The 19,022-nt window shown below is 45.1% G+C and overlaps 3 protein-coding genes across 7 annotated transcripts; all 3 read right to left on the reverse strand.

Moving 5' to 3' along the window:
• Nucleotides 1-2,157: 2,157 nt before the first annotated feature.
• Nucleotides 2,158-3,644, reverse strand: hoxa1a (homeobox A1a). The gene is made up of 2 exons (XM_054763953.1): nt 3,041-3,644; nt 2,158-2,605 (listed from the first exon to the last, which is right to left on the reverse strand). The coding sequence occupies exons 1-2, from the start codon at nt 3,627-3,629 to the stop codon at nt 2,226-2,228; spliced, it is 969 nt and encodes a 322-aa protein (XP_054619928.1). The 5' UTR covers nt 3,630-3,644; the 3' UTR covers nt 2,158-2,225.
• A 2,632-nt stretch (nt 3,645-6,276) lies between these two features.
• Nucleotides 6,277-9,216, reverse strand: LOC129172809 (homeobox protein Hox-A2a-like). The gene is made up of 2 exons (XM_054762880.1): nt 7,527-9,216; nt 6,277-7,221 (listed from the first exon to the last, which is right to left on the reverse strand). Exons 1-2 carry the CDS (start codon nt 7,873-7,875, stop codon nt 6,494-6,496), a joined length of 1,077 nt encoding a protein of 358 aa, XP_054618855.1. The 5' UTR covers nt 7,876-9,216; the 3' UTR covers nt 6,277-6,493.
• A 162-nt stretch (nt 9,217-9,378) lies between these two features.
• Nucleotides 9,379-18,272, reverse strand: hoxa3a (homeobox A3a). 5 transcript variants are annotated; one of them, XM_054762877.1, is made up of 4 exons: nt 18,101-18,272; nt 17,197-17,230; nt 13,807-14,368; nt 9,379-11,949 (listed from the first exon to the last, which is right to left on the reverse strand). In XM_054762877.1, the coding sequence occupies exons 3-4, from the start codon at nt 14,249-14,251 to the stop codon at nt 11,195-11,197; spliced, it is 1,200 nt and encodes a 399-aa protein (XP_054618852.1). In that variant the 5' UTR covers nt 14,252-14,368; nt 17,197-17,230; nt 18,101-18,272; the 3' UTR covers nt 9,379-11,194. The 5 variants fall into 5 exon arrangements, with proteins under 5 accessions (XP_054618852.1, XP_054618850.1, XP_054618849.1 ...); XM_054762875.1 differs by having other exon boundaries at nt 18,073-18,272; XM_054762874.1 differs by having other exon boundaries at nt 18,047-18,272.
• Between the last annotated feature and the right edge of the window lie 750 nt (nt 18,273-19,022).

Genomic DNA, 19,022 nt, shown 5'->3' on the forward strand with positions numbered 1-19,022 from the left:
CTCAAAGTATGACCGTGGGTTGACCCGGGCCTTTCTTTTGGAGGGTCAGCTAGCTGAGTTTCCAATTCACTCCCGGCGTATGGGTCCCCGAAGGACGCTCAGTGGGGCCTAAACTTCCCAACAATGCCATTTTTTTAAATCGCTAAATATAACATTCAACGTGTATTTACACTAATTGTAACCTAATCTTATTTCACGTGAACCTGCCTTTGTTTTGCTGTATTTGCTCAAGCGATTTTAAAATGGTTTTCATGTTTTTCGGTTTAAAATGAAGCTGGAATCTGATTAGATCATTTGTGAGAATAAACGAACGAAGGATACTTGCACACAGAATCTGTGCAATCAGTGCGCAAAAACAACGTGTGTAAAAACAACTGATGCCGCTGTCTAAAGCTTAAAAAAGTCAAACATTCCAGTAGGAGAATTTTACTTAAAAATATTACCAATTATTTAACACATTTATTGCATATTTGGTGACACAGTTTAGTTTTATCACGTTTTTTTTTATCAGAGGCTCAGTTTATTTAACGTTCATTCGTTAGATAGCATTCCTCCTGTATTGAGTAAAATAGCATAATGATAAATTGACATTTTAGATTGGCATACATTAAAAAACATTGTCAAAATGATAAGAGGTAATGTAATGCATACAATATTATCATTCAATTTGAGCCACATGTGCTTTAATACTCATGACGTAAAAATGTAGTATGGTCTACTAAAAGAAGATTCATTAAGGCAAATTCTACATTTCTTTACACCTTCCAAAATAGTATATCCAGGACAAAACCGGAATATGATAACAAGCTTGTTTTCAATGATAATAACAGAAATTTAGCAGTAACAATAAAAAACGAATTTTCATGCATAAAACACTGCCTTTCATTCAGGTTGAGAGGGATGACAACACTTGGAAAAAAATGCTTTCAAATTTAAAAATGGTGCATAACTTACACTCCCCCGTGCTGCTGCATGCTGCAGCCTCAGCAGGTCCGGCCCAGGTAGAGGTGCAGCACGCTAATTAATCATGCGTCTTCGGGCGCTTTTTGCCCTTTTACGGGAGGATGGACTCGCATGCTGCACACCAGGAATTTAAACAGTCAGGAAAATGCCCCCTCTCCCGCCGCCCTCCGCCCCCTCCCCGCTTTAAAATGAGATGGCAGGATGCACCGTGAGCTTCAAAAAAGAGAAAAATAAATCAATTAAAAGTGGACGATATTAAATGGCTTGTATAGTAAATCAGGGATTACATCATATTAAATAATAAGATGAGGTGGTGCACCTCTGCAACTTTTCACTGGTCCTCAAGGCGTGGATGATGACACTTCAACGCAACTTTGGCCACTGATGAGCAGACACTGACAGGACCAGTGAGGCTGCATCCTTGTCGATACCCTAACCTCCATGTTTGGATCAATACTGTTTATTTTTTGTCTTCCCAACACTCCCTCCACCTTTCCTCAATAGGGGCTCAATAAGGTTGTCATCATCAATGACAGCCATGTTTTTTCATATTATCTACACCCCAGGGATGGAGGCATGCAGGGCTGCATGCATCTGATGAAGGGTGTAACCTCTCATAGAGTTCAAATCTCACTTCCCATTAACAACACAATGCAAAACTTCTTCAGAGGTAATTTCACTTTAATAATCCGCATAACTGACCCGTAAACGATTGAGGTATGCAAACGAATAGAAGCCTGTAACACGTCATGTAGGTCCAACTGATAAAACTCAGCATCCCGCCAACACGTGACCGCACCATGCAACTCCTACACAAGTCATTCATACAATGTGTGTACAACTTTGGCACATTTGAGGTATACTGATCAAGTCAAAGTATTAGTGTTACTTTTTGAACACATTACACAAGGGGTGTCCAAACTTTTTCCACTGAGGGCCATACACAGAAAAATTTAAAGATGCGGGTGGCCTTTGACACATTTTGTTCATTAAAGATGCTAACACCAATCCAACATAAGTCAAAATATATGCTGAGATAGCACATTAGTGTAATACCTACCGACGTATCTCATTCATAATGAATTGATTTGTGCGAATAAAAAACAAGCTGCAGGCGGAAACTGCACATCGGACCGTACTTTGGACACCCCTGCATTACACAATATAAAAGACATCTAGAACCCAGTGTCTAAATTGTCCAAATAGTGCACGAGCGCCTCCAAAATGTCCATAACTATGCAGGAGTTTGGTTCAAGAACTCCCTAATTGGAGCAGTAAGTGTCAGCCCCATTGGAGGACACGGTGGAGGAAGGAGGAGAGGGAGTACAAGGAGCTGAAACTGACTTCTCTGACACCGCATCGTCCATTTTCTCTTGAAGGCTCTCTCCGGGGTCAGAGGGCACGGCCTTGACCGGGAGTAGCCCTTCCTTCTCCCGCTTCTTCTGCTTCATTCGCCGGTTCTGGAACCAGATTTTCACCTGAGTCTCATTAAGCTGCAGCGTGGCGGCAATCTCCACGCGTCGCGCCCGGGTCAGATACTTGTTGAAGTGGAACTCCTTCTCCAACTCGGTCAGCTGCTTGGTGGTGAAGTTGGTCCGGACCGTGTTGGGCTGACTTCCATATCCGTACTCTCCTGACCGCCCTGAAGGTGCAGCATAAGAACTTAGTTTGAGAGGAAAGTCCATAACATGTATCTGCCCAATGTGACATCACTAAAATTTGACTCTTTTTCAATTCAGTTTTGCATGGAAGTCATGTGAAATTTGGCAAATAGGTAAAACCATGAGATGCCTTGCTCTTTTGGGGATTTTGCACTGGTGTAGGCATGCACTGCGGAGGTGTTTCTAATATTTGCCCCCTGTCATCAATGCCAAAATATTGGAAACACTTCTCAGGATGATGCACTGCAAACTGCGTGAATGTATCGCTGACAACATCAATAAAAACTAAGAATTCAGTCTTGGATTGGATCGCTGTGTAGATGTCCTCACAACATACCATGCAATGTCACTGTCAGTCCAAATTTAAAACGTCTCCCCACCTACAAAGCACCTCGAATGCATCACTTGACACCCACCTGTTTTAGGGGGATTCCTCTTAACTTTCATCCAGTCGAAGGTCTGTGCAGAAGAGGCTCCCTCCGACAGAGGAGAGCAGCATCCCTCCAGGTGAGATGCATGCAGCGGAGACAGAGGGTTCGAGCACCCGGGGAAAGGGGTGGCTTGCTCATGGCCGCCTCCATAGGCAGGGTGGGCATACTGCAGCTGACCCAGTGGGGCCGTGGTATTGTAACCTTGGCGATGCTGCGCCACCATGGAGGTGGACAGGTTACCCGAGTACACGAGTGGGCCGCATTGTGCGAACCCTGCAGCGGTGTCCACTTCCTGGTTCAGTGCGTAATGGTTGTAGGAGGCGCAGAAAGTTTGCGCTCCGTAGCTGGAGCTGCAGGATGGGTGTGCGCCGTAAGACAGCCCAGAGTAGGAGTTGTGGTGGGGGGTGTCGTCTGGCGAAGCCCGGCTCGCCATGAAGCGGTCATCCGCGCTGCAGTTGTTCACAGTCACGGCGCACGACTGGAAAGTTGTAATCCCGTGATCCGGATGGAAAGCTCTCACAGAACACGACCCACCTTCACTGCTCATGACTGAGTAATCTAAGAAAGTGCTCATTGTGGCATAATGGAGCACCTCTGATCTCTGCCTCTCTTACCCCGAGTGACCAACATTTACCTATACGCTGATATCAGGAGAAGGAGGAGGGGGTGGAGAGGGTGTGTGCTGACCGGTATCAATGAACGGGTGTGGTCACATGACTCCAGGTCAGCCAGTGAGGCACTATTCCCTCAGCCGGTGACAGATTGCTGTTTGAGTGGCTATTTAAATTCCAGGCGCTCGTCGATCAAGGTGACGCGCCATGCACTCGTGCATTGGCCGAGCAAACAATGAGCTGGCTGGCAGACGGATGCGGCCAGCGGCCGGGGTCGCATCGCACGCACGGAGACTGGGGAGCCCCCACGTGGGAAACGTCGCTCCGGATTCTCTCGAGGACACAAGGGGAGGATGACCACGCACTTTGACCCCAGGTAGATACTTTTGGAGGTGCATTATATGATATAATGTCTTATAGATGACATAGGATGTGAGTGCATGAGTGCCAGAGGCTATCAGTGCCCCATGCCTAATGTTTCACTTCAACACTGCAAGGGATTTGCTCAGCAAATATTGTCACAGTGGGGGCACAGAGGGCAAATGTTTCACTCCACTGACAACCAAAAGAAGATGATAACATAGAAGTTCTTTTCATTAGGGTCACATTTACCTTATTTCCGTGCGTCTAATGACAAGGATGTGCTATTCATTTCCCCTTTTCTCTCAGGGTTCAACTGTGACTTAACTCACGTGCTGTATGTGTTCATTATGCAGTGATCAAATGATGTGGTAACATGGTGCTCCTTATGTGCCGCGTAGCCCGTGGGCTGATTATCCTGTTAAAAAGTTCATCAAATAAAGCTGCTGGGGGAAGAAATAAATGGTGGAATAGATTGTGCACGGTGGAGAGAGTGGGAGTGAGTGGGAGCAGGCTAGAGGGCAACCTCTTTACTGGAGAGGGGAGGGGGGAGAAAAGAGGAAGAAGGCGGGGCATTGAGAGGAAGGATGGGCGCCATTAGTGGTCAGATGTGGTATTGCAGCGACAATGCAATGGCTTTTTCTGAAATACATAAGATTACATATATTAATAAATACCAAGTGCTTTCCTTCAAGGGAGTTGATATTGTAATACCCACTATAGCAACATGAGATATTAACCGATTATAATTAACAAAAAGGTGTGCAGTGCACTGCACACGGTGTAATAACAAACATGTTGTTAAAACGAATGCACTGGATTCATTTATCTGATGTAAGTGGCCAGTGGGTGTGTATATGAAAGGGGATGGAAATCGATGTTAACTTCTATAGCAGAGTAAACGCTACAGCGTCCCTTCCCCCAATCTCCTTCCCTGACATCCCATCTGCAGCAGAGTGCATGCGTGGGCGCAGTGGATCCTGCCTTGTCCGTGGACAGCCGTGGCAGCCCTGCACCAGCAGGCCACGGAGCTCTCTGTGCTCTTTGTGTGGAACACATGTGCACAGAAAAGGCGCGTTGTCTCGGAATGATTTGGTTATGGACGCGACTATAGGCACTGCAGGGCTCCCCCCGCCATGTTTTTGCCATTCTACCCCCCTTATTTCAACACACACGGCCACAAAAGGATCGCACAAACACTCCAGTTGCTGTTTAGCCCCACGATGTCGCCGTGTATAGCTTTTAGATTATCGTATCGATTGGTGCAACTGGTGGTTGTTGTTGATTTGACACACAAAAGCTCCATATTGAACCGAAGTGGGCTGTTTAACGATTCCCATAAGTCAACTCAAGTGCAAAGCAATGGAGCAAAGCTATTCATAATCATCATATTGAACCCCAATAGTTCCTCTCACTGCTTGAGCCAACAATCCTGCAAAATCCCACGAAAAAAGCAACATTTGTGGAATAATATACTCGAATACAACATTGCGTAATAACGCGAGGCATTCATTTAGAGATCACGTTGTGAACGTCTCATAAAATAACCCCCTCTGTTTTGCATTTGGGCTCCACACGGGAAGTGAGCAGCCTGCACAGGCATGCAGCTCACACCACACCGCGCATAGGCTGCCTGTTTAAACAAGCTATAAAAATGAATCATTGCCTCGCGCGTGTAGAGACTCGGCCCCCTTTAAGCTGAGATATAAGGGGAGTCCCGTACGAAAATGTAAGTGGGCTTGTATTTGTGAACATTAAGCCACAATTGGGCTCCCTTAATGTCCGTCTCATTCATGCCATCGGGGTGATTTATGAGCTCCTGAAGGCAAACATGGCTCGGCTGTTTGCCTGCAGCATGCACCGTGTCAAGAGCCAGGTCATGCTTTCACTCCATAATGGTGAAAAATAAAAACCACATTTAACGTTAAAAATACTCAAACGTCTAGAATTGGATTTTGCATGAATTATAGGACCTGCTATTTTTCAGATATTCAATGAAAATGCAACACTTGCTTTATAAATGATATTTCACCCAAATAAAAGCACTACAATAATATTAAAGTGTCTTCACACATCAGTGCGTGCTAGTCTATTTATATTCATTACCAACCTGTTGTGCAATTTGCATCTGTTTGTATTATCCCGCGTATTCTCTGAAATAATAAATCAATAATATTCCGTGCATCAATTGAAAAAGACGCCAAACACAAAAAGTTGTAGCAAGTTAATTGTATTCTAACAAAAATATCCAAGACATTGGAAGCTATACAAAAATAAAAATGACCAGTTTCCATTACAGGCCGAATATTGTTGAATTTGTCACATACACACATAATAATTTTCACTCCAAAAAAAGCAGTTTTTATGGTAATTACAATCCCCTTATTTGTGATTTAATGCCAGTCTTACCGTCAAGAAATTATGAGTGTGGAATATACAAATAAAATGTGAGAAGTGGTGATTGGTGTTAATAGTTGAGATTCTGCAGGTCGATTGTGGTTAGAGACTCCGAGAAGAAATAGAAAGTATCTACAGAAATGTCCACGGGACTGTCCAAAGATTCCGACAAGCTCGGCGAGGCAGCATCGGAGAGCTGAAGGCAGGAATCCGATGAGAAAGGTTGGAAATCGTGTATAGAAACATCCAGGGCCGGGGGACTTTCGCCATTGTCCGGCCCAGATGCCGAGCCGGGCCCCATTGTTGACACGCAGCCTGGAACAGTGGGTGACGGGTTGGGGAAATGTTTTAGATTTTTCTCATTGCTGTTGAGCGGTGCAGGGGCATAGCTGCTATTGTGGACCTGCTGCGTGGAAGCCAGATTGTTGTTGTGAAAGGAGAAGGTGTCTCTCTCCAGCAGGGCCCCGCTCTGCTCGTACTGCGGGCCCTCGTCCTCGTCCTCGCTGTGCATGCCGTCCTCCTCCCCGCCGGGGCCCTTGCCGTGCACGTCCCCGTTGTGGTTCTCCTTGCTCTGCGTCTGGCGTTTGTGCTTCATGCGTCGGTTCTGGAACCACACTTTGACCTGCCGCTCGGTCAGGTCCAGCAGGGCGGCTATCTCCACCCTCCTGGGTCGGCACAGATACTTGTTGAAGTGGAATTCCTTCTCCAGCTCCAGCAGCTGGGTGTTGGTGTACGCGGTCCTGAGCCGGCGGGAGCTCCCACCGACTACCCCTCCACTATCCACGACCTCAGGCGAGCCTTGAAAACGGGGACAAAACGGTTACATAAGCGGGCTTGCACATGCATCCAACGCTGTGGATAATGGAGCAGCAAAATGGCTGCACTCCATGATAATAAAAAGTGGGCTTCTTTTTGGATAATGAATGCTGCAGCTGCCCTCCACGGCAACGCCACTCCATCACTCTTCATTACTGTCACACATCAAAACTGTGACTGCACGAATAAATCAGCAAACTTTACGCAAACTTCTTCTGCTTTTTGGTCACCCCATTATTAAAAACGGAGGCGCATTTTAATCCAACAATGAAATAAAACCGACCCACCTTTTGGGGAGAAGCACACAGGTCCATTGGACAAAGTGGTGGCGGTGGACGTGGGCAGGTGGTTCCTCTTGGAGGCTTTCTTTTCCCGCATCCACGGGTACTCCGGAGGCAGCGAGGCTGTGGGTAGTGGGCTGCATCCGTCCGGGCTGTGTCTTGGCCGGCCGTGGCGCGGATGGCTGCCCGGGTTGAGGCTGGGGATGGTCTGCTCGAAGGGAGGAGGAATCAGTGTCGAGCTCTTGATTGATGAACTTTGAAATGAATCAGCGACAGGGGGGAAAGATGTCAGGCACTCAGCAAGCGAAGGCTGACTATTGATAAATCCGCTCTCTCGCTCGTATTCGTAATTCATCTCCTCTCCCTGAGAGCCCAGGAAAGTTTGCACGCGTTATTGTCCACAAAACTCAATGACGAGGAGAAAAAATCATTCCAAAAACGTCCTGTGATGGGTTTTTTCCTTCCTATTTCACTGATTACGGCCGTGTGGGGACCGAGCTACTATTAAACTATTGAATTCATGGAGACAAGGTTGAAATTGGACCGACTTGCCTGTCACATGATTACCTCTGCCCAATGACAATTTGGGCTTTAATCAAAAGAAGCCACTGACTGCCTGATTGATCCAAAAACTCTGCTGCAGCTGTGGGAGTTTTATTTACATCTTGATCCTCCTCTCGCCCACTCTACTAAGAGAAGAGAGAGACCCCCACTCTAAAAAAGTGTGTTTTTAAGAATGGCGGACGCTCACTATTACAGGGAAGGACCCCTAAGCTTAGGGCGCGCGGATTCGTGCACTCCTCTTTCTCGTATTGTTTAAGGATGTCAGGCGAGAACGCCCCCCACCACACACACACATACACACACTCACAGCTCAAACAAAAAAAAAAAGAAAATGAAACATACCCCAAAAGTGATATTCTGCAGTCAGCCCAGCATGTCTGATGAATTCATCCTTTAGGATGGGTAGCAATAAAAAAAAAGCACATATAATAGGTTGGTATTACACTGTACGCACCAGAATAGAAGTTGAAATCTCAGAAATGCACACACATGCTGCTTGTTTATGCACAACAGCACTCTTGCAGCCTTGTGCACGACGTTTAACACACAGCTGAGTTTGTGTGACGGCTCAAATTGGTCACATTTTCATTTTTGTTTGCATTACCGCAACATTCTGAATGGTTTATGGGGCCACGTACAGTGTTCCCAGTGTAAATTCAAGCTAAGCAATTACCATAATGGTGGTAATAAACATTAAAAACGAATAATTGGCCGCGTTATTACTGAACGTCTCTCCCCTGCTGTGATTTTGCTTTATGGTCCTTCCAAAGTCATCTGTGAACGCCACATATATGACTATCCCACCCCCGTCCTCCAGCACAGCATTTCCATTCAAAGAACGCAAAAATAGGACATATAATGAAGTAAGAGAGAGGAAGACGTGGTATAGGTCTCTCTCAGTTTGTTGCTTATATACCAAACAAAGAGTGCTGGAAGCCTGTGCGCGATCAATCTTACTCGCCAAAAGGTCTGACAGCTCGGTGCCCTCACAACACATTTAAGGCTTCTAACTCTCTCCCGGATCAAATGCAGCCAGGAAGCGGCGAGAAACACTGGTCACTCAGATTAGAAGCATTTTCTGCTCCTACTTCGAGCCTTATAGCTGTCGCTGGAGGGATGTTTTAGAAGATAAATAAGAATCGAACCAGGCGTTGTTTCCTTGTCGGGGAGGCATTGAACGCACCACGGGTGAGTATAAAAGGTCTCCACCTGGCTTTTATCTATCTTATCTTTAACGGAAATGTGTCCCGAGGATATATTTTTGTACACATTTGTGTGGAGAGAGTTGCCATAGTGGGGGAAACGGTGCCTTTTCTTTTTTGGGGGGCCAATCTTTGTGTGCAGGGAATGGAGTGGGTGGAGGCTTTTTAGTCAACCTACACACATTACAGTGATTTAACACCACTTTCCCACGGATCGAAATCCAGTGCAAAAATCCTGCTTTTGCGGTTAAAATGTTGCTATGCAGACACGTGTGGGTCGAATATTGCTGTGAATGCACGTGAATGCAAAAGCGCAGCTCTGACACACCATGGTTCAATTGTTCCAGGTTTCCCTGCTAACCATATGTCATGGCTACTAATGCCCTGCTATATCAATCATGTTCACATTGAATTTTTTTTTTAAGAATGAAAAAAAAATCCTGCAGCTGTGCAGCATATGCACAATAACAGCGAATTATATTTTTAGGCATGCTGGAATTATTTTTGTTAGTTAAATTCGAAAGTTTTATTTGTGCTGCACTTATTTCCATCCATTTGACTTTTTTGTAGTAATTTGTTTTGCGTTGGAAGACATTTTTATTTGCAAAGTGCAGCATTAATGGGACGAACAAGCCAATAGCTGGAGCTCGTATCCTGTCTGGCCACATTTGACCCACTTGAAGCACATTCGTTTTCAAACGATTTCTCATTTCGATTGTTGTCTATACTTGCAGAAGCTTCCAGAAGGCTCCGGCCGCCTGACATTTTTATTATTATGGATGTGCCCACGCTGATGAGATGAGAGGAGAGGAGAAGGAGGCCACCCGAGAGTTTTCTTTACGTCTCATCAGGAAGAGAAGGAAATAAATTATGCAGTGTTTGCTTGCGCGAGTGTGTCTCTTACGGCCATTTTAGTGTGGCTTATTTGTGTATACACAACTACTTTAATGCCCATTTGGATTTTATCATGATAAATGATTTTTTTGAACGTATTTTAGCGTTTGCAAAATATACATAGAAACATTTTGTGCTATTTTTTCTCCATTTTTAGAAATCAAATAAAATGCAACATTTTGTCCCAAATTAAAACAAATATGCTTCGATTGTATTTCATTTGTTTTATTTACTTCTTCGAATTGGAGCAGCATGGAATGTATATGAAGGGGGATTAACGTGTTTTTTCTCTTCAATAAAAAAAACAGCTCAAATGTGTCCTTCTTTGCACCCTTATTGCGTCGATTGATTGATTTTACATTCTGTGAGACAATACAAAACAAAAATAGCTCCTCGAAGAAGAAGAAGAAGGGTGAAAATGGAGCTTGCATGGTAAAAGATGCATGTTTGGGCTGGGGGGGGGGGGGGAGGGGGAAACGGCTTGAACCCACTGAGCTTCTCGTAAGGGTGTCAAATAATACTAGAGGACTATTTTGTAACACTAAACAAAATAAATAACATCAGAAAGTCCAAAGAGAACAACACAAGCAAAGGCAACCTATTAGAAAGAAAATGCATTTCCCTCATAAATCCCAACTGGATCCTTTTACAAGTGCAACAAAATGCAAAAACAAAACGAAAAAAAGATCTTCAAATGCGGATAAATAAGTTCACATTGAAAAAAATGAATAACATATGTTCATAATACCCTGTTTGAATTTTTAAAACATTTAAAAAATAGATTAAATAAGCCTATGCTCGCTAGACGTCCTCTTCTAGCCCACGTGAATGTCTTTTTGAGAAAATAGAAGAAAAATGATTATTTATCCTATACGCTACTTCACAATTCGTCAAACTAAAGGCAATCTAAAGGCAAAAAAGGAGGCTGTGTGGAGGTACACAAAGAAAGGCGGTGATGCGGTCCGGAGGTGGCTACAAGACAATGGGCGGAGTGATACAAACTGCGCCACACCGCTACAGATGCGTCAGTTTAGGCGCCTCCTGGATTCTTCCCTGAGAGTATTGCGGTGTAAGGTCTGTGTACGTCGGTGTGGGATCACACACTCCGTGATGTTGACTGCTGCCCATCGTGATTGCTCCATTGTAGTCCATGTTGGAGGACGGCGGGTGCGGTAGGTGTGTGAGGCCGAAAACAGAAGCCCCAGAGTTGGGCATTGGTTCTATGTACCCTCCGCCAACATAGACGGGGCTGCCCTGCATGTGAGACCCGTAGTTGCTTCCCTGCAGGGCATGCGCGTCATACTCGGGCGTGGCCGAGTCGGGATACCTCTTCTGGGAGTTTAAAGGAGGGGGGTATGACGTGGCCATGCCGTATGCATTTTGATGACTCTTGTTGTAGGACGTCGGCGACTGGGACTCATAAGGAACACTGTTTACGAGAGAATGCATAGAGCTGAGGTATCCTCCACCTCCTCCACCAGAAGATGGGCCCACTGGACTCCTAGGAGACTGCCCCCCAGGGGAGGGCATCATTCCAACTCCCTTCTGATCCTTCTTGTATTTCATCCTGCGGTTCTGGAACCAAATTTTGATCTGTCTCTCTGTAAGGTTGAGCAGGTTGGCCATCTCCACCCTCCGTGGCCTGCAGAGGTACCGGTTAAAGTGAAACTCCTTCTCCAGCTCCACAAGCTGGGCGCTGGTGTAAGCTGTCCGGGCCCTTTTGGAGGCGGCTGACCCAGGAGGACTCTTGTCTCCAGGGCAACTCTCCACTGTGATGGGAGGAGAAGGGTGTCAATCAGTAATCCATTACAGGCAGGACACTGAGACTGAAAACAAAACCAACCACAAGAGGGTTGGCTTACAACAGAGAAACTGAAGGATGCTGGGGGCATTTTGTGCATTAAAGATGCTAAAACCTGTGTTGGTCAGTGCAGGATACGCTATAAGAACAAAACCCCCACACCTTAGCTTTGTGTTATCGGTCCACTTGTTTTAAAAATATGCCAAGGGACAGAAAAACACGCTGCAGGCCAAAAATGGCCTATGAGATGCACTTTGGACATCCCTTTATGTTATAGGTAACAAAGCAAATTAGTGTAATATCTATATAGATACATTTTTTACAATATGCCAAGTGCCAGTAAAAGAAATGAGCAGCGGACCAAAAATGGCCCCAGGGCTGCATTTTGGACACCTCTTTGCGTTATAGGTAAAGCAATCTTTTTTTTCTTCAAGAATATGCCAATGGCCTGTAAAAAAAAAAAAAAAAAAAAAAACAAGCTTTGGGCCAAAAACGGCCCGTGGGCCACAATTTGGACACCCCTGCCTTTCAAGATAAATACACCCACTGGAAACAACATAGGTACGCTGCATACTCCAATGACGTCTAATACATTAAAAAATAGCTTTTGTAAGGACAATAAAGCTCAGTTATGAATGACAGTCAATACGTTCATTTACAATATGTCATGTATTGCTATTTGTTTGGCCTGTGATCCAAAACATCCGCATATGATTGCATTAAAGAAAATTCCATGATATATTGTTCTTTGCACGGGTGTAGCCAAAGCATCACGAGGGGTCCATACTGTTAAGAACACGCTGATGCACTGCTGCACCACTGTAAAGCACAATCACGACAATTGAGCATTAGTATCTTTATAAAGGCTAATTTGTTTCCACATTGGAATGCGCGGGTGTACTGTCGTCATGATTACACTTTGCACGCATGTCTTATTGCAAGCCAAATGTCAATAAACCCCCATTTAAAGTACTGAAAGCATCAAATACAACTGAGTAGTCCGTTCATGTCTTGTATAGAGTCAACGCTCCCCCTCCCCAGCCTGCATGGTCACACAGTAGCACATTCCCGATGCACATATTCATTATTGTGTGTGAAGCATCTTGACTGCTTTCACAGATAAGCACCTTCTTGCAGACTAGAGCCGCATGCAGCACATAGAGGCACGCTTTTTGTGGCAGGCGGCCAACAGCACGTAGTAAATTTTTACTACCTGTCGAGCCAAACATGGAGCAAAGGGAATGTAGCATGACATAACCTCCAGTCATAGCAGAGACTAAGAGGGTGAAGAAGAAGTAGTAGTGGGAAATAATAGCTCATAAATGTTAAAAAAAAAGGACATCCTATGGTGAAATAATTGTGTGAAATGCTCGCAGATTATGTGGTACGTGAATTAGAATGCCAGTTTATCATTTCAGAGGCCGTTTAATGAAGCACCTCCAATTACCTGATGATAAAGTTGCACTCCCCCACATGAACACGAGTTTAGACAACTGTGCTTTGTTGTCTCAGTGGGGACATTATGTGATCGGTGCATGTTTACAGTAGAACGGGGTCATCTGCAGGGCAAGGGGGTGGTGGCAAATGGTGGGGTGGTGAGCTGAGTTGGGGGGCTTTAAATTTCCTTTAGAATTTGGACGTTAACAAAACTACTCAAAAGGTGTTGATTGTTGCCATGTGAGCTTCCCGGAGACACATGTAAGATTTCCCTCTATGTGACATTTAAGGTGCAGGGGGAAAGTGGGAAGTTCACAGTGGGAGTATTATATGATGTGGGCTTGGAGCCCCCCCAGCTCTAACATAGTGAAAGTTGCGTGTGTTGTACCTGAACTGGCGCTATTTGCAGGTTTCTGTTTGGTGTTCTGGCGGGACTCCTTCATCCAGGGGAAAATCTGCTTGCCGCGGGGGGCCGAGGTGGGAGAGCCGCTCTTGGCGCTTGGTTGCCCGGTGCAGTTGTTCGCGTTCTCGCCGGTGTCGGCGGGGGACTGTGAGGGAGGGGGCGCCTGAGCGCTTTCGGGATGATGCACCTTGGTCGGCGCCGCTTGGATGCCCGCGGTGGCGTCGCAGCTCTCCGCCATCTCCGCCGGCTTGTGCAGAGGCACGGAGCCGTCAGTAGACTGCAGGGAGCAGGCGGGTCGATGGTAGTCACTTTCCACATGAGAGGCGCGGGGATATTGGACCTGATTGGCATCATAACTGAAGCCATTTGCGCTTTGATACGGGTAGCCACTGTAAATTGCCGAGCTGTCGTAGTAGGTTGCCTTTTGCATCTCGCCGTTTCCCAATATTTATTTCAGAAAGTGACAGGGTCTTGACACCCTTGTAGAAGAACATTGGCACCCCGTGGTCATGTGACGCCTCTCCGCCAATGGCCTCCTCGGGTGAACCTGGGGTTACAAGAAGCACTGTGAGCAGAAGAAATGGTGGCGATCCATCTTACTTTTCAATGCAGGCCTGACACTGCACACTATAGGCGAGATAGGGCCGAGCACTTGTGCACACTATTACCGTTTACCTTCTGGCTTGTGCAGGCCAACCTTGTATTACCATCTGTGCTAAACGACATGCAATCAAAAGCAGCATTTTGGGAAAAACAACAGAACAACAATACAAGTGTATTATACATCAACCCCACGCAAAAACAACTTCAATGCATTTTTATGCACAAACATGATTATAGTGTTCATTTTTTCCTGGCTCTGCCTGCAAAGCACCAACAACCACATTCCCTTTTTTCCCCCCTTAAAGACAAACGGTATGGGAAAACCTGAAAAACCGGGTGGACATTCGTGCATTTCACGACCACAGTGTGAACTTTTCTCGTGCTGACCCATAATAATGGTGCTGCCTACGCGGCTGACCGTCCTGGTGGCATACGGGGGTAACATTCATTTGGACCAAGCCCTGAAAAGGCGGCCGGAAGCGGTAACAAGGACATGGAGAGGCGATATTACCAACCGGGGCCTACTACTAAAGGTAAAGCACATATTATCGCATTTAGGGGCACTGAAAAAAGTATATAATAACTCGATTTAAATGTCACTCTTAAACAATAATGATAAACAGATAAAAAAAAACAAATATTACCATTAAACTTTCAAAGTTTTACATTAATTTATACTAAGAAAAATACTGTTTATTATCAAAAGAATCGCCTTCCTTCTATAGAACGAATTGTGAATGAAGCGAGGCTATATAAATATGAATCTGAACATGCTATCATTATGAACAATCATTCAATTGACTGCTTATTTTATTTAACATTTATATTTTAAGTACAGTTGTATTATTTGCACAAGTCTACAAAGATAATATTGTGAATATTTCAAGGTTTTTTTTCCTAATGAGAAGCGTCTATGCAGGAGCAGTAAAGCATTTCAAAATAAAACATTTATTTTGCACATTTCTCTATTAAATTGAAACTAAACTTTCAGGAAGTTGACGAGAAAAATGCAAAACAAAAACAAAAAAAGAACTGGTGCAGCCGTGCAAGTCAGTTTGTTCAAAATGATCCCCAACGAGGCCATCCTGAAAGCAAGGTAGGATGTCTTGGATCTGCAGCTGGAGAAGAGCTGGAAGTTTTGTCCTTAAAAAATATCTGCTGTGTTAAAGCCGCGCATTCGTCAAAAAAAATAAGACAAAAGGCAGGCTCGGGCTCTCCTTTGCACAGCCTTCTGCTCCACGTTAAGAGAAATCTGCGAGTGTGTGAACTCTTCCTGAACCGAGATCCAAGTCATACGGTGATAAATCACCGCGCGCGACACACAAACTCGGCCATTTAGAACCGAGGCAGCCTATTTCTGGCCTGCTTACCTTAACCTCTGACGACCAATGCAGAGCACCGAGCAATATTTTCTCATTCAGCGACGAAATCGATCAAAGTAGTAATCCAGAGGAAAGTTGAAGAGGCAGGGCTGGGCTGCAGCAGCGCCATGCAGCATGCAGCATGCAGCAGCAGCCACAACAAGAAGAGTCGAGAGAGAGAGCGGGAGAGAGAGAGAGAAGCCCCTTTGCTTTTTTTTTTTTCCACCCCTTCTGGTGTCTTCCCCACTCGACGTGGATGTGTACATGTAGATTGCGAAAGCAGGCGTGAGCAGTCAGGTCACCGAGATAACTCTTATCTGGCTTCAAGGGACTGCTCCATAGCATATAGCAATAATAGAGCCATGCATGCAGCCTATATGGGGCTACAAGGCTGGACTGGACCCCCTCTTGTGTGATCGTGCAGACACCAGTGGACTGGCCCGAACCACAGCGTCACACCATAGACAAGAAAAATTATGCAAATGAAGTCGAGCCTTGCTGGAAAGGCAGTTCAAATCAAGTGGCTGCCTCTCCTCCTCCTCCCCCAAGCAAATGAGGGAGAGAGAGAGAGAGAGAGAGGAAGAAAGGGGGAGAAATTGCACATAATCACAAATAGTATGGAAGTCTATGCTTTTATTTTATTATTATTTATTGGCTCTGTTGGGTTAGACAGAAGGCTTCAATGAACGATGTATAGGAAAGAATCATTAATAAAGCAGCGCTTTTGCACAGCAGCTTTCTATATTTGATGGCCTCTTGGATGGAGAAGATGATATTTTGTGGCTGCATTATCAAGTGAGGAGAGAAGAGACGCGTGGGGGGGAATCCCTCTGCCTGGTCATCTTTTTTTCTTCTTCTCATGAAAGGAAAATGTCCTCTCAGCTTTACGCATTCACACTGCTCCCTTTCTTTAAAAAGGTAGAAAATACAACACGCGTGGGAGGGCGAGTGGGCCCAAAAATTAACGCGTGTGGATTTTTTTTTTTTTTTTTTTTTTAGCCAACTCTGCTCTTTAGGTTGTATAATTATTTACCGCTTTGTGTTCAAACCGCTGATTGTGCTGAGAAGTGAGAAGCAACCCGAAGGGAAAACGCCATGAGAGTAAGTGTGTTATAAGATATATAAATATATGCATCGCATGTGCACATGGCTTCAAGCAGAAATGGCTTTTTGAAAGGAGTGAGGCAGCGCTCCAAAGAGGCTTCCTCGTCACGTTTATAGTGACAAATTACACCTCGCAGACAAGTGGAAGAGAAGGAATTATTGCTCCCGGCCTGCCAGTATTGCAGCTCCAAGGAAGAGTCACACACTGCTTCTGTCAGGCCTTTGGTGGGCGTGCTACTTATTATTTTCAAAACGTGGAATAAGCAGCCATCAGAAGATAAATCAATAAAGATGAATATAGACTTACCAGGGGAGCTCTGTGACGTTACAGGCCTGGATTCCTGCAAGGAGGAGAGCGGAGAGGTTTATTTTATTTTGCAGATGCTACAGATCAAGTCACATTTCTAAAGTGTACAAATGCAATTCAACGATAAAATCCATTATAGATTTGGTATGTTTTAAACATAAATATTGCACGAGTTTTATGCATTTTCCTTTTTTTAAAAACATGCTATTTTTTCCCACCAAATCCACATTAGAGTCAAATATTGTTGCCTGTGTGTTTAATAATATAAGGAAGCCTTATGCAAATACCCTGTTTGTTGTTTCCCTCTTGGCCGGTAAGCATTTTTCCGACAAACGGATCGAATAGTCATTAGCTGTGGAGCACCATCTTCCCCAAGTCCCCGCTCCCATAAATCACGCAAGGAGCGCCGTGACCTCAGCGCGGCCGAGCCGTCCTGCGTGGCACTCCGTCTTCCATTATACCCTCGTTTTCCCCCCGTGGAACGACACAACCCCACAGCGTTCACCTACTTTTTTTTTTTTTTTTTACTCCTTATGGAGCTCATGTTGATGTAGCGTTTACTCACAAATATTGGTTAAGCTTTTTTGGGGGGGGGTGGGTTATATTGTAGAATTAAATATAATGTAACAATTCCGTGCCTTATCTTAAATATGACATTTTAAAATACATATCTTTCAAATGCTTTCACTGAAAATAACCACGCAAATGGAGGCATAAATGTAATTAATAGCGTTAACCTGACAAATCATTTAATAAAAATACACGCATTTTAATTTTTAAAAACACGTATGTGACACATTATATGTTAAATGGTATATTGGAAATAATACTCTCAACTCCCTTTACTGACCTCTGCCTTTCGCCGCAATAACTCACCACAGTAATGAACAATCGGCGGAAATACCTCAAAATAAAATCCATCCTCCCAAAGCTCGGGCTCTCTCCGCGTGGAAAAACATATCCGTCCGTGACACCCGTGTGATACATCCACACACATACACACGCACAGAAAAAAACGGGAGCGTTTCTCCTATTAGATTGCGCCTCGGTTCTTTTTCTTTTCCCCCCCCACCCCCCCCACCTCCTCCTCCCCACGCGATAAACACAAACTACCCAGCCAGGAGTCTCTCCGTGGAAAGCGGGGCTGTAACGAGCACCGCACGGTTACATCGAGCACACCAGAGCCGTCACATGACACGACGTCGACTTAAATCCCCTTTATTTGAGGCTGTGAATCATTAATGGAGGCAGCCGTGGGGGGAACAGGGAGGAAAAACGAGGGTTCTGGGACACCCCCACTGGATTTAAGAGGGTTTTCCACGCTTGGGGAAATCCTGATTTAAAGTGGCACGAGGTTCTATCAGACGTGGGGTGTTTTTGCAGTATTCAACTACATCATTCAATATAACCAAGGTGTGTGTGTGTGGAGCATTGATGGACTCGTGTCGCCCCCATCCTCTGTGGTAATGTTTGCACAAGCTCACCATGTTCACAACCAGGTAGCGGGTATGTCCAAATAACGTCCAGTAAGCGGCCCTAATTAATACATTTGCTTATCACTTGAGGACATACATGAGGAATTATGTGGGGGTATGCAATAGGGTGGCTTCCAGTACCCCACGCAGAGCGCCACTCGTGCACTATGGGAATTATCTGGCGCCTGGAACCCCAAAAAGCCCAAAAAACAAAGCCGGAAGGCTCCCTCCCTTTCTAGCTCTACTCTCGGCACCGTTTGGCGCTTGTTTTCAGTCAACACCGAGAAGCGGGCGTGGAAAAATCCCACCACAACTATTAATCACTCGTGGACAGCGTCCCTGCATACTCCC

The sequence above is a fragment of the Dunckerocampus dactyliophorus genome, chromosome 20 (assembly GCF_027744805.1).
Source record: "Dunckerocampus dactyliophorus isolate RoL2022-P2 chromosome 20, RoL_Ddac_1.1, whole genome shotgun sequence".
Taxonomy (NCBI): Eukaryota; Metazoa; Chordata; class Actinopteri; order Syngnathiformes; family Syngnathidae; genus Dunckerocampus; species Dunckerocampus dactyliophorus.

Bases quoted from the DNA above. Each gene is read 5' to 3' on its own strand.
- hoxa1a (XM_054763953.1), bottom strand. From the start codon at position 3,629: ATGAGCACTTTCTTAGATTACTCAGTCATGAGCAGTGAAGGTGGGTCG. The intron at 2,606-3,040 runs GTGGGTGTCAAG...CTGCACCTTCAG, and splicing joins GAGGAATCCCCCTAAAACAG to GGCGGTCAGGAGAGTACGGA.
- hoxa3a (XM_054762877.1), bottom strand. From the start codon at position 14,251: ATGCAAAAGGCAACCTACTACGACAGCTCGGCAATTTACAGTGGCTAC. The intron at 11,950-13,806 runs GTACAACACACG...CTCCCATCACAG, and splicing joins TGCAAATAGCGCCAGTTCAG to TGGAGAGTTGCCCTGGAGAC.
- LOC129172809 (XM_054762880.1), bottom strand. From the start codon at position 7,875: ATGAATTACGAATACGAGCGAGAGAGCGGATTTATCAATAGTCAGCCT. The intron at 7,222-7,526 runs GTGGGTCGGTTT...CCCGTTTTCAAG, and splicing joins TGTGTGCTTCTCCCCAAAAG to GCTCGCCTGAGGTCGTGGAT.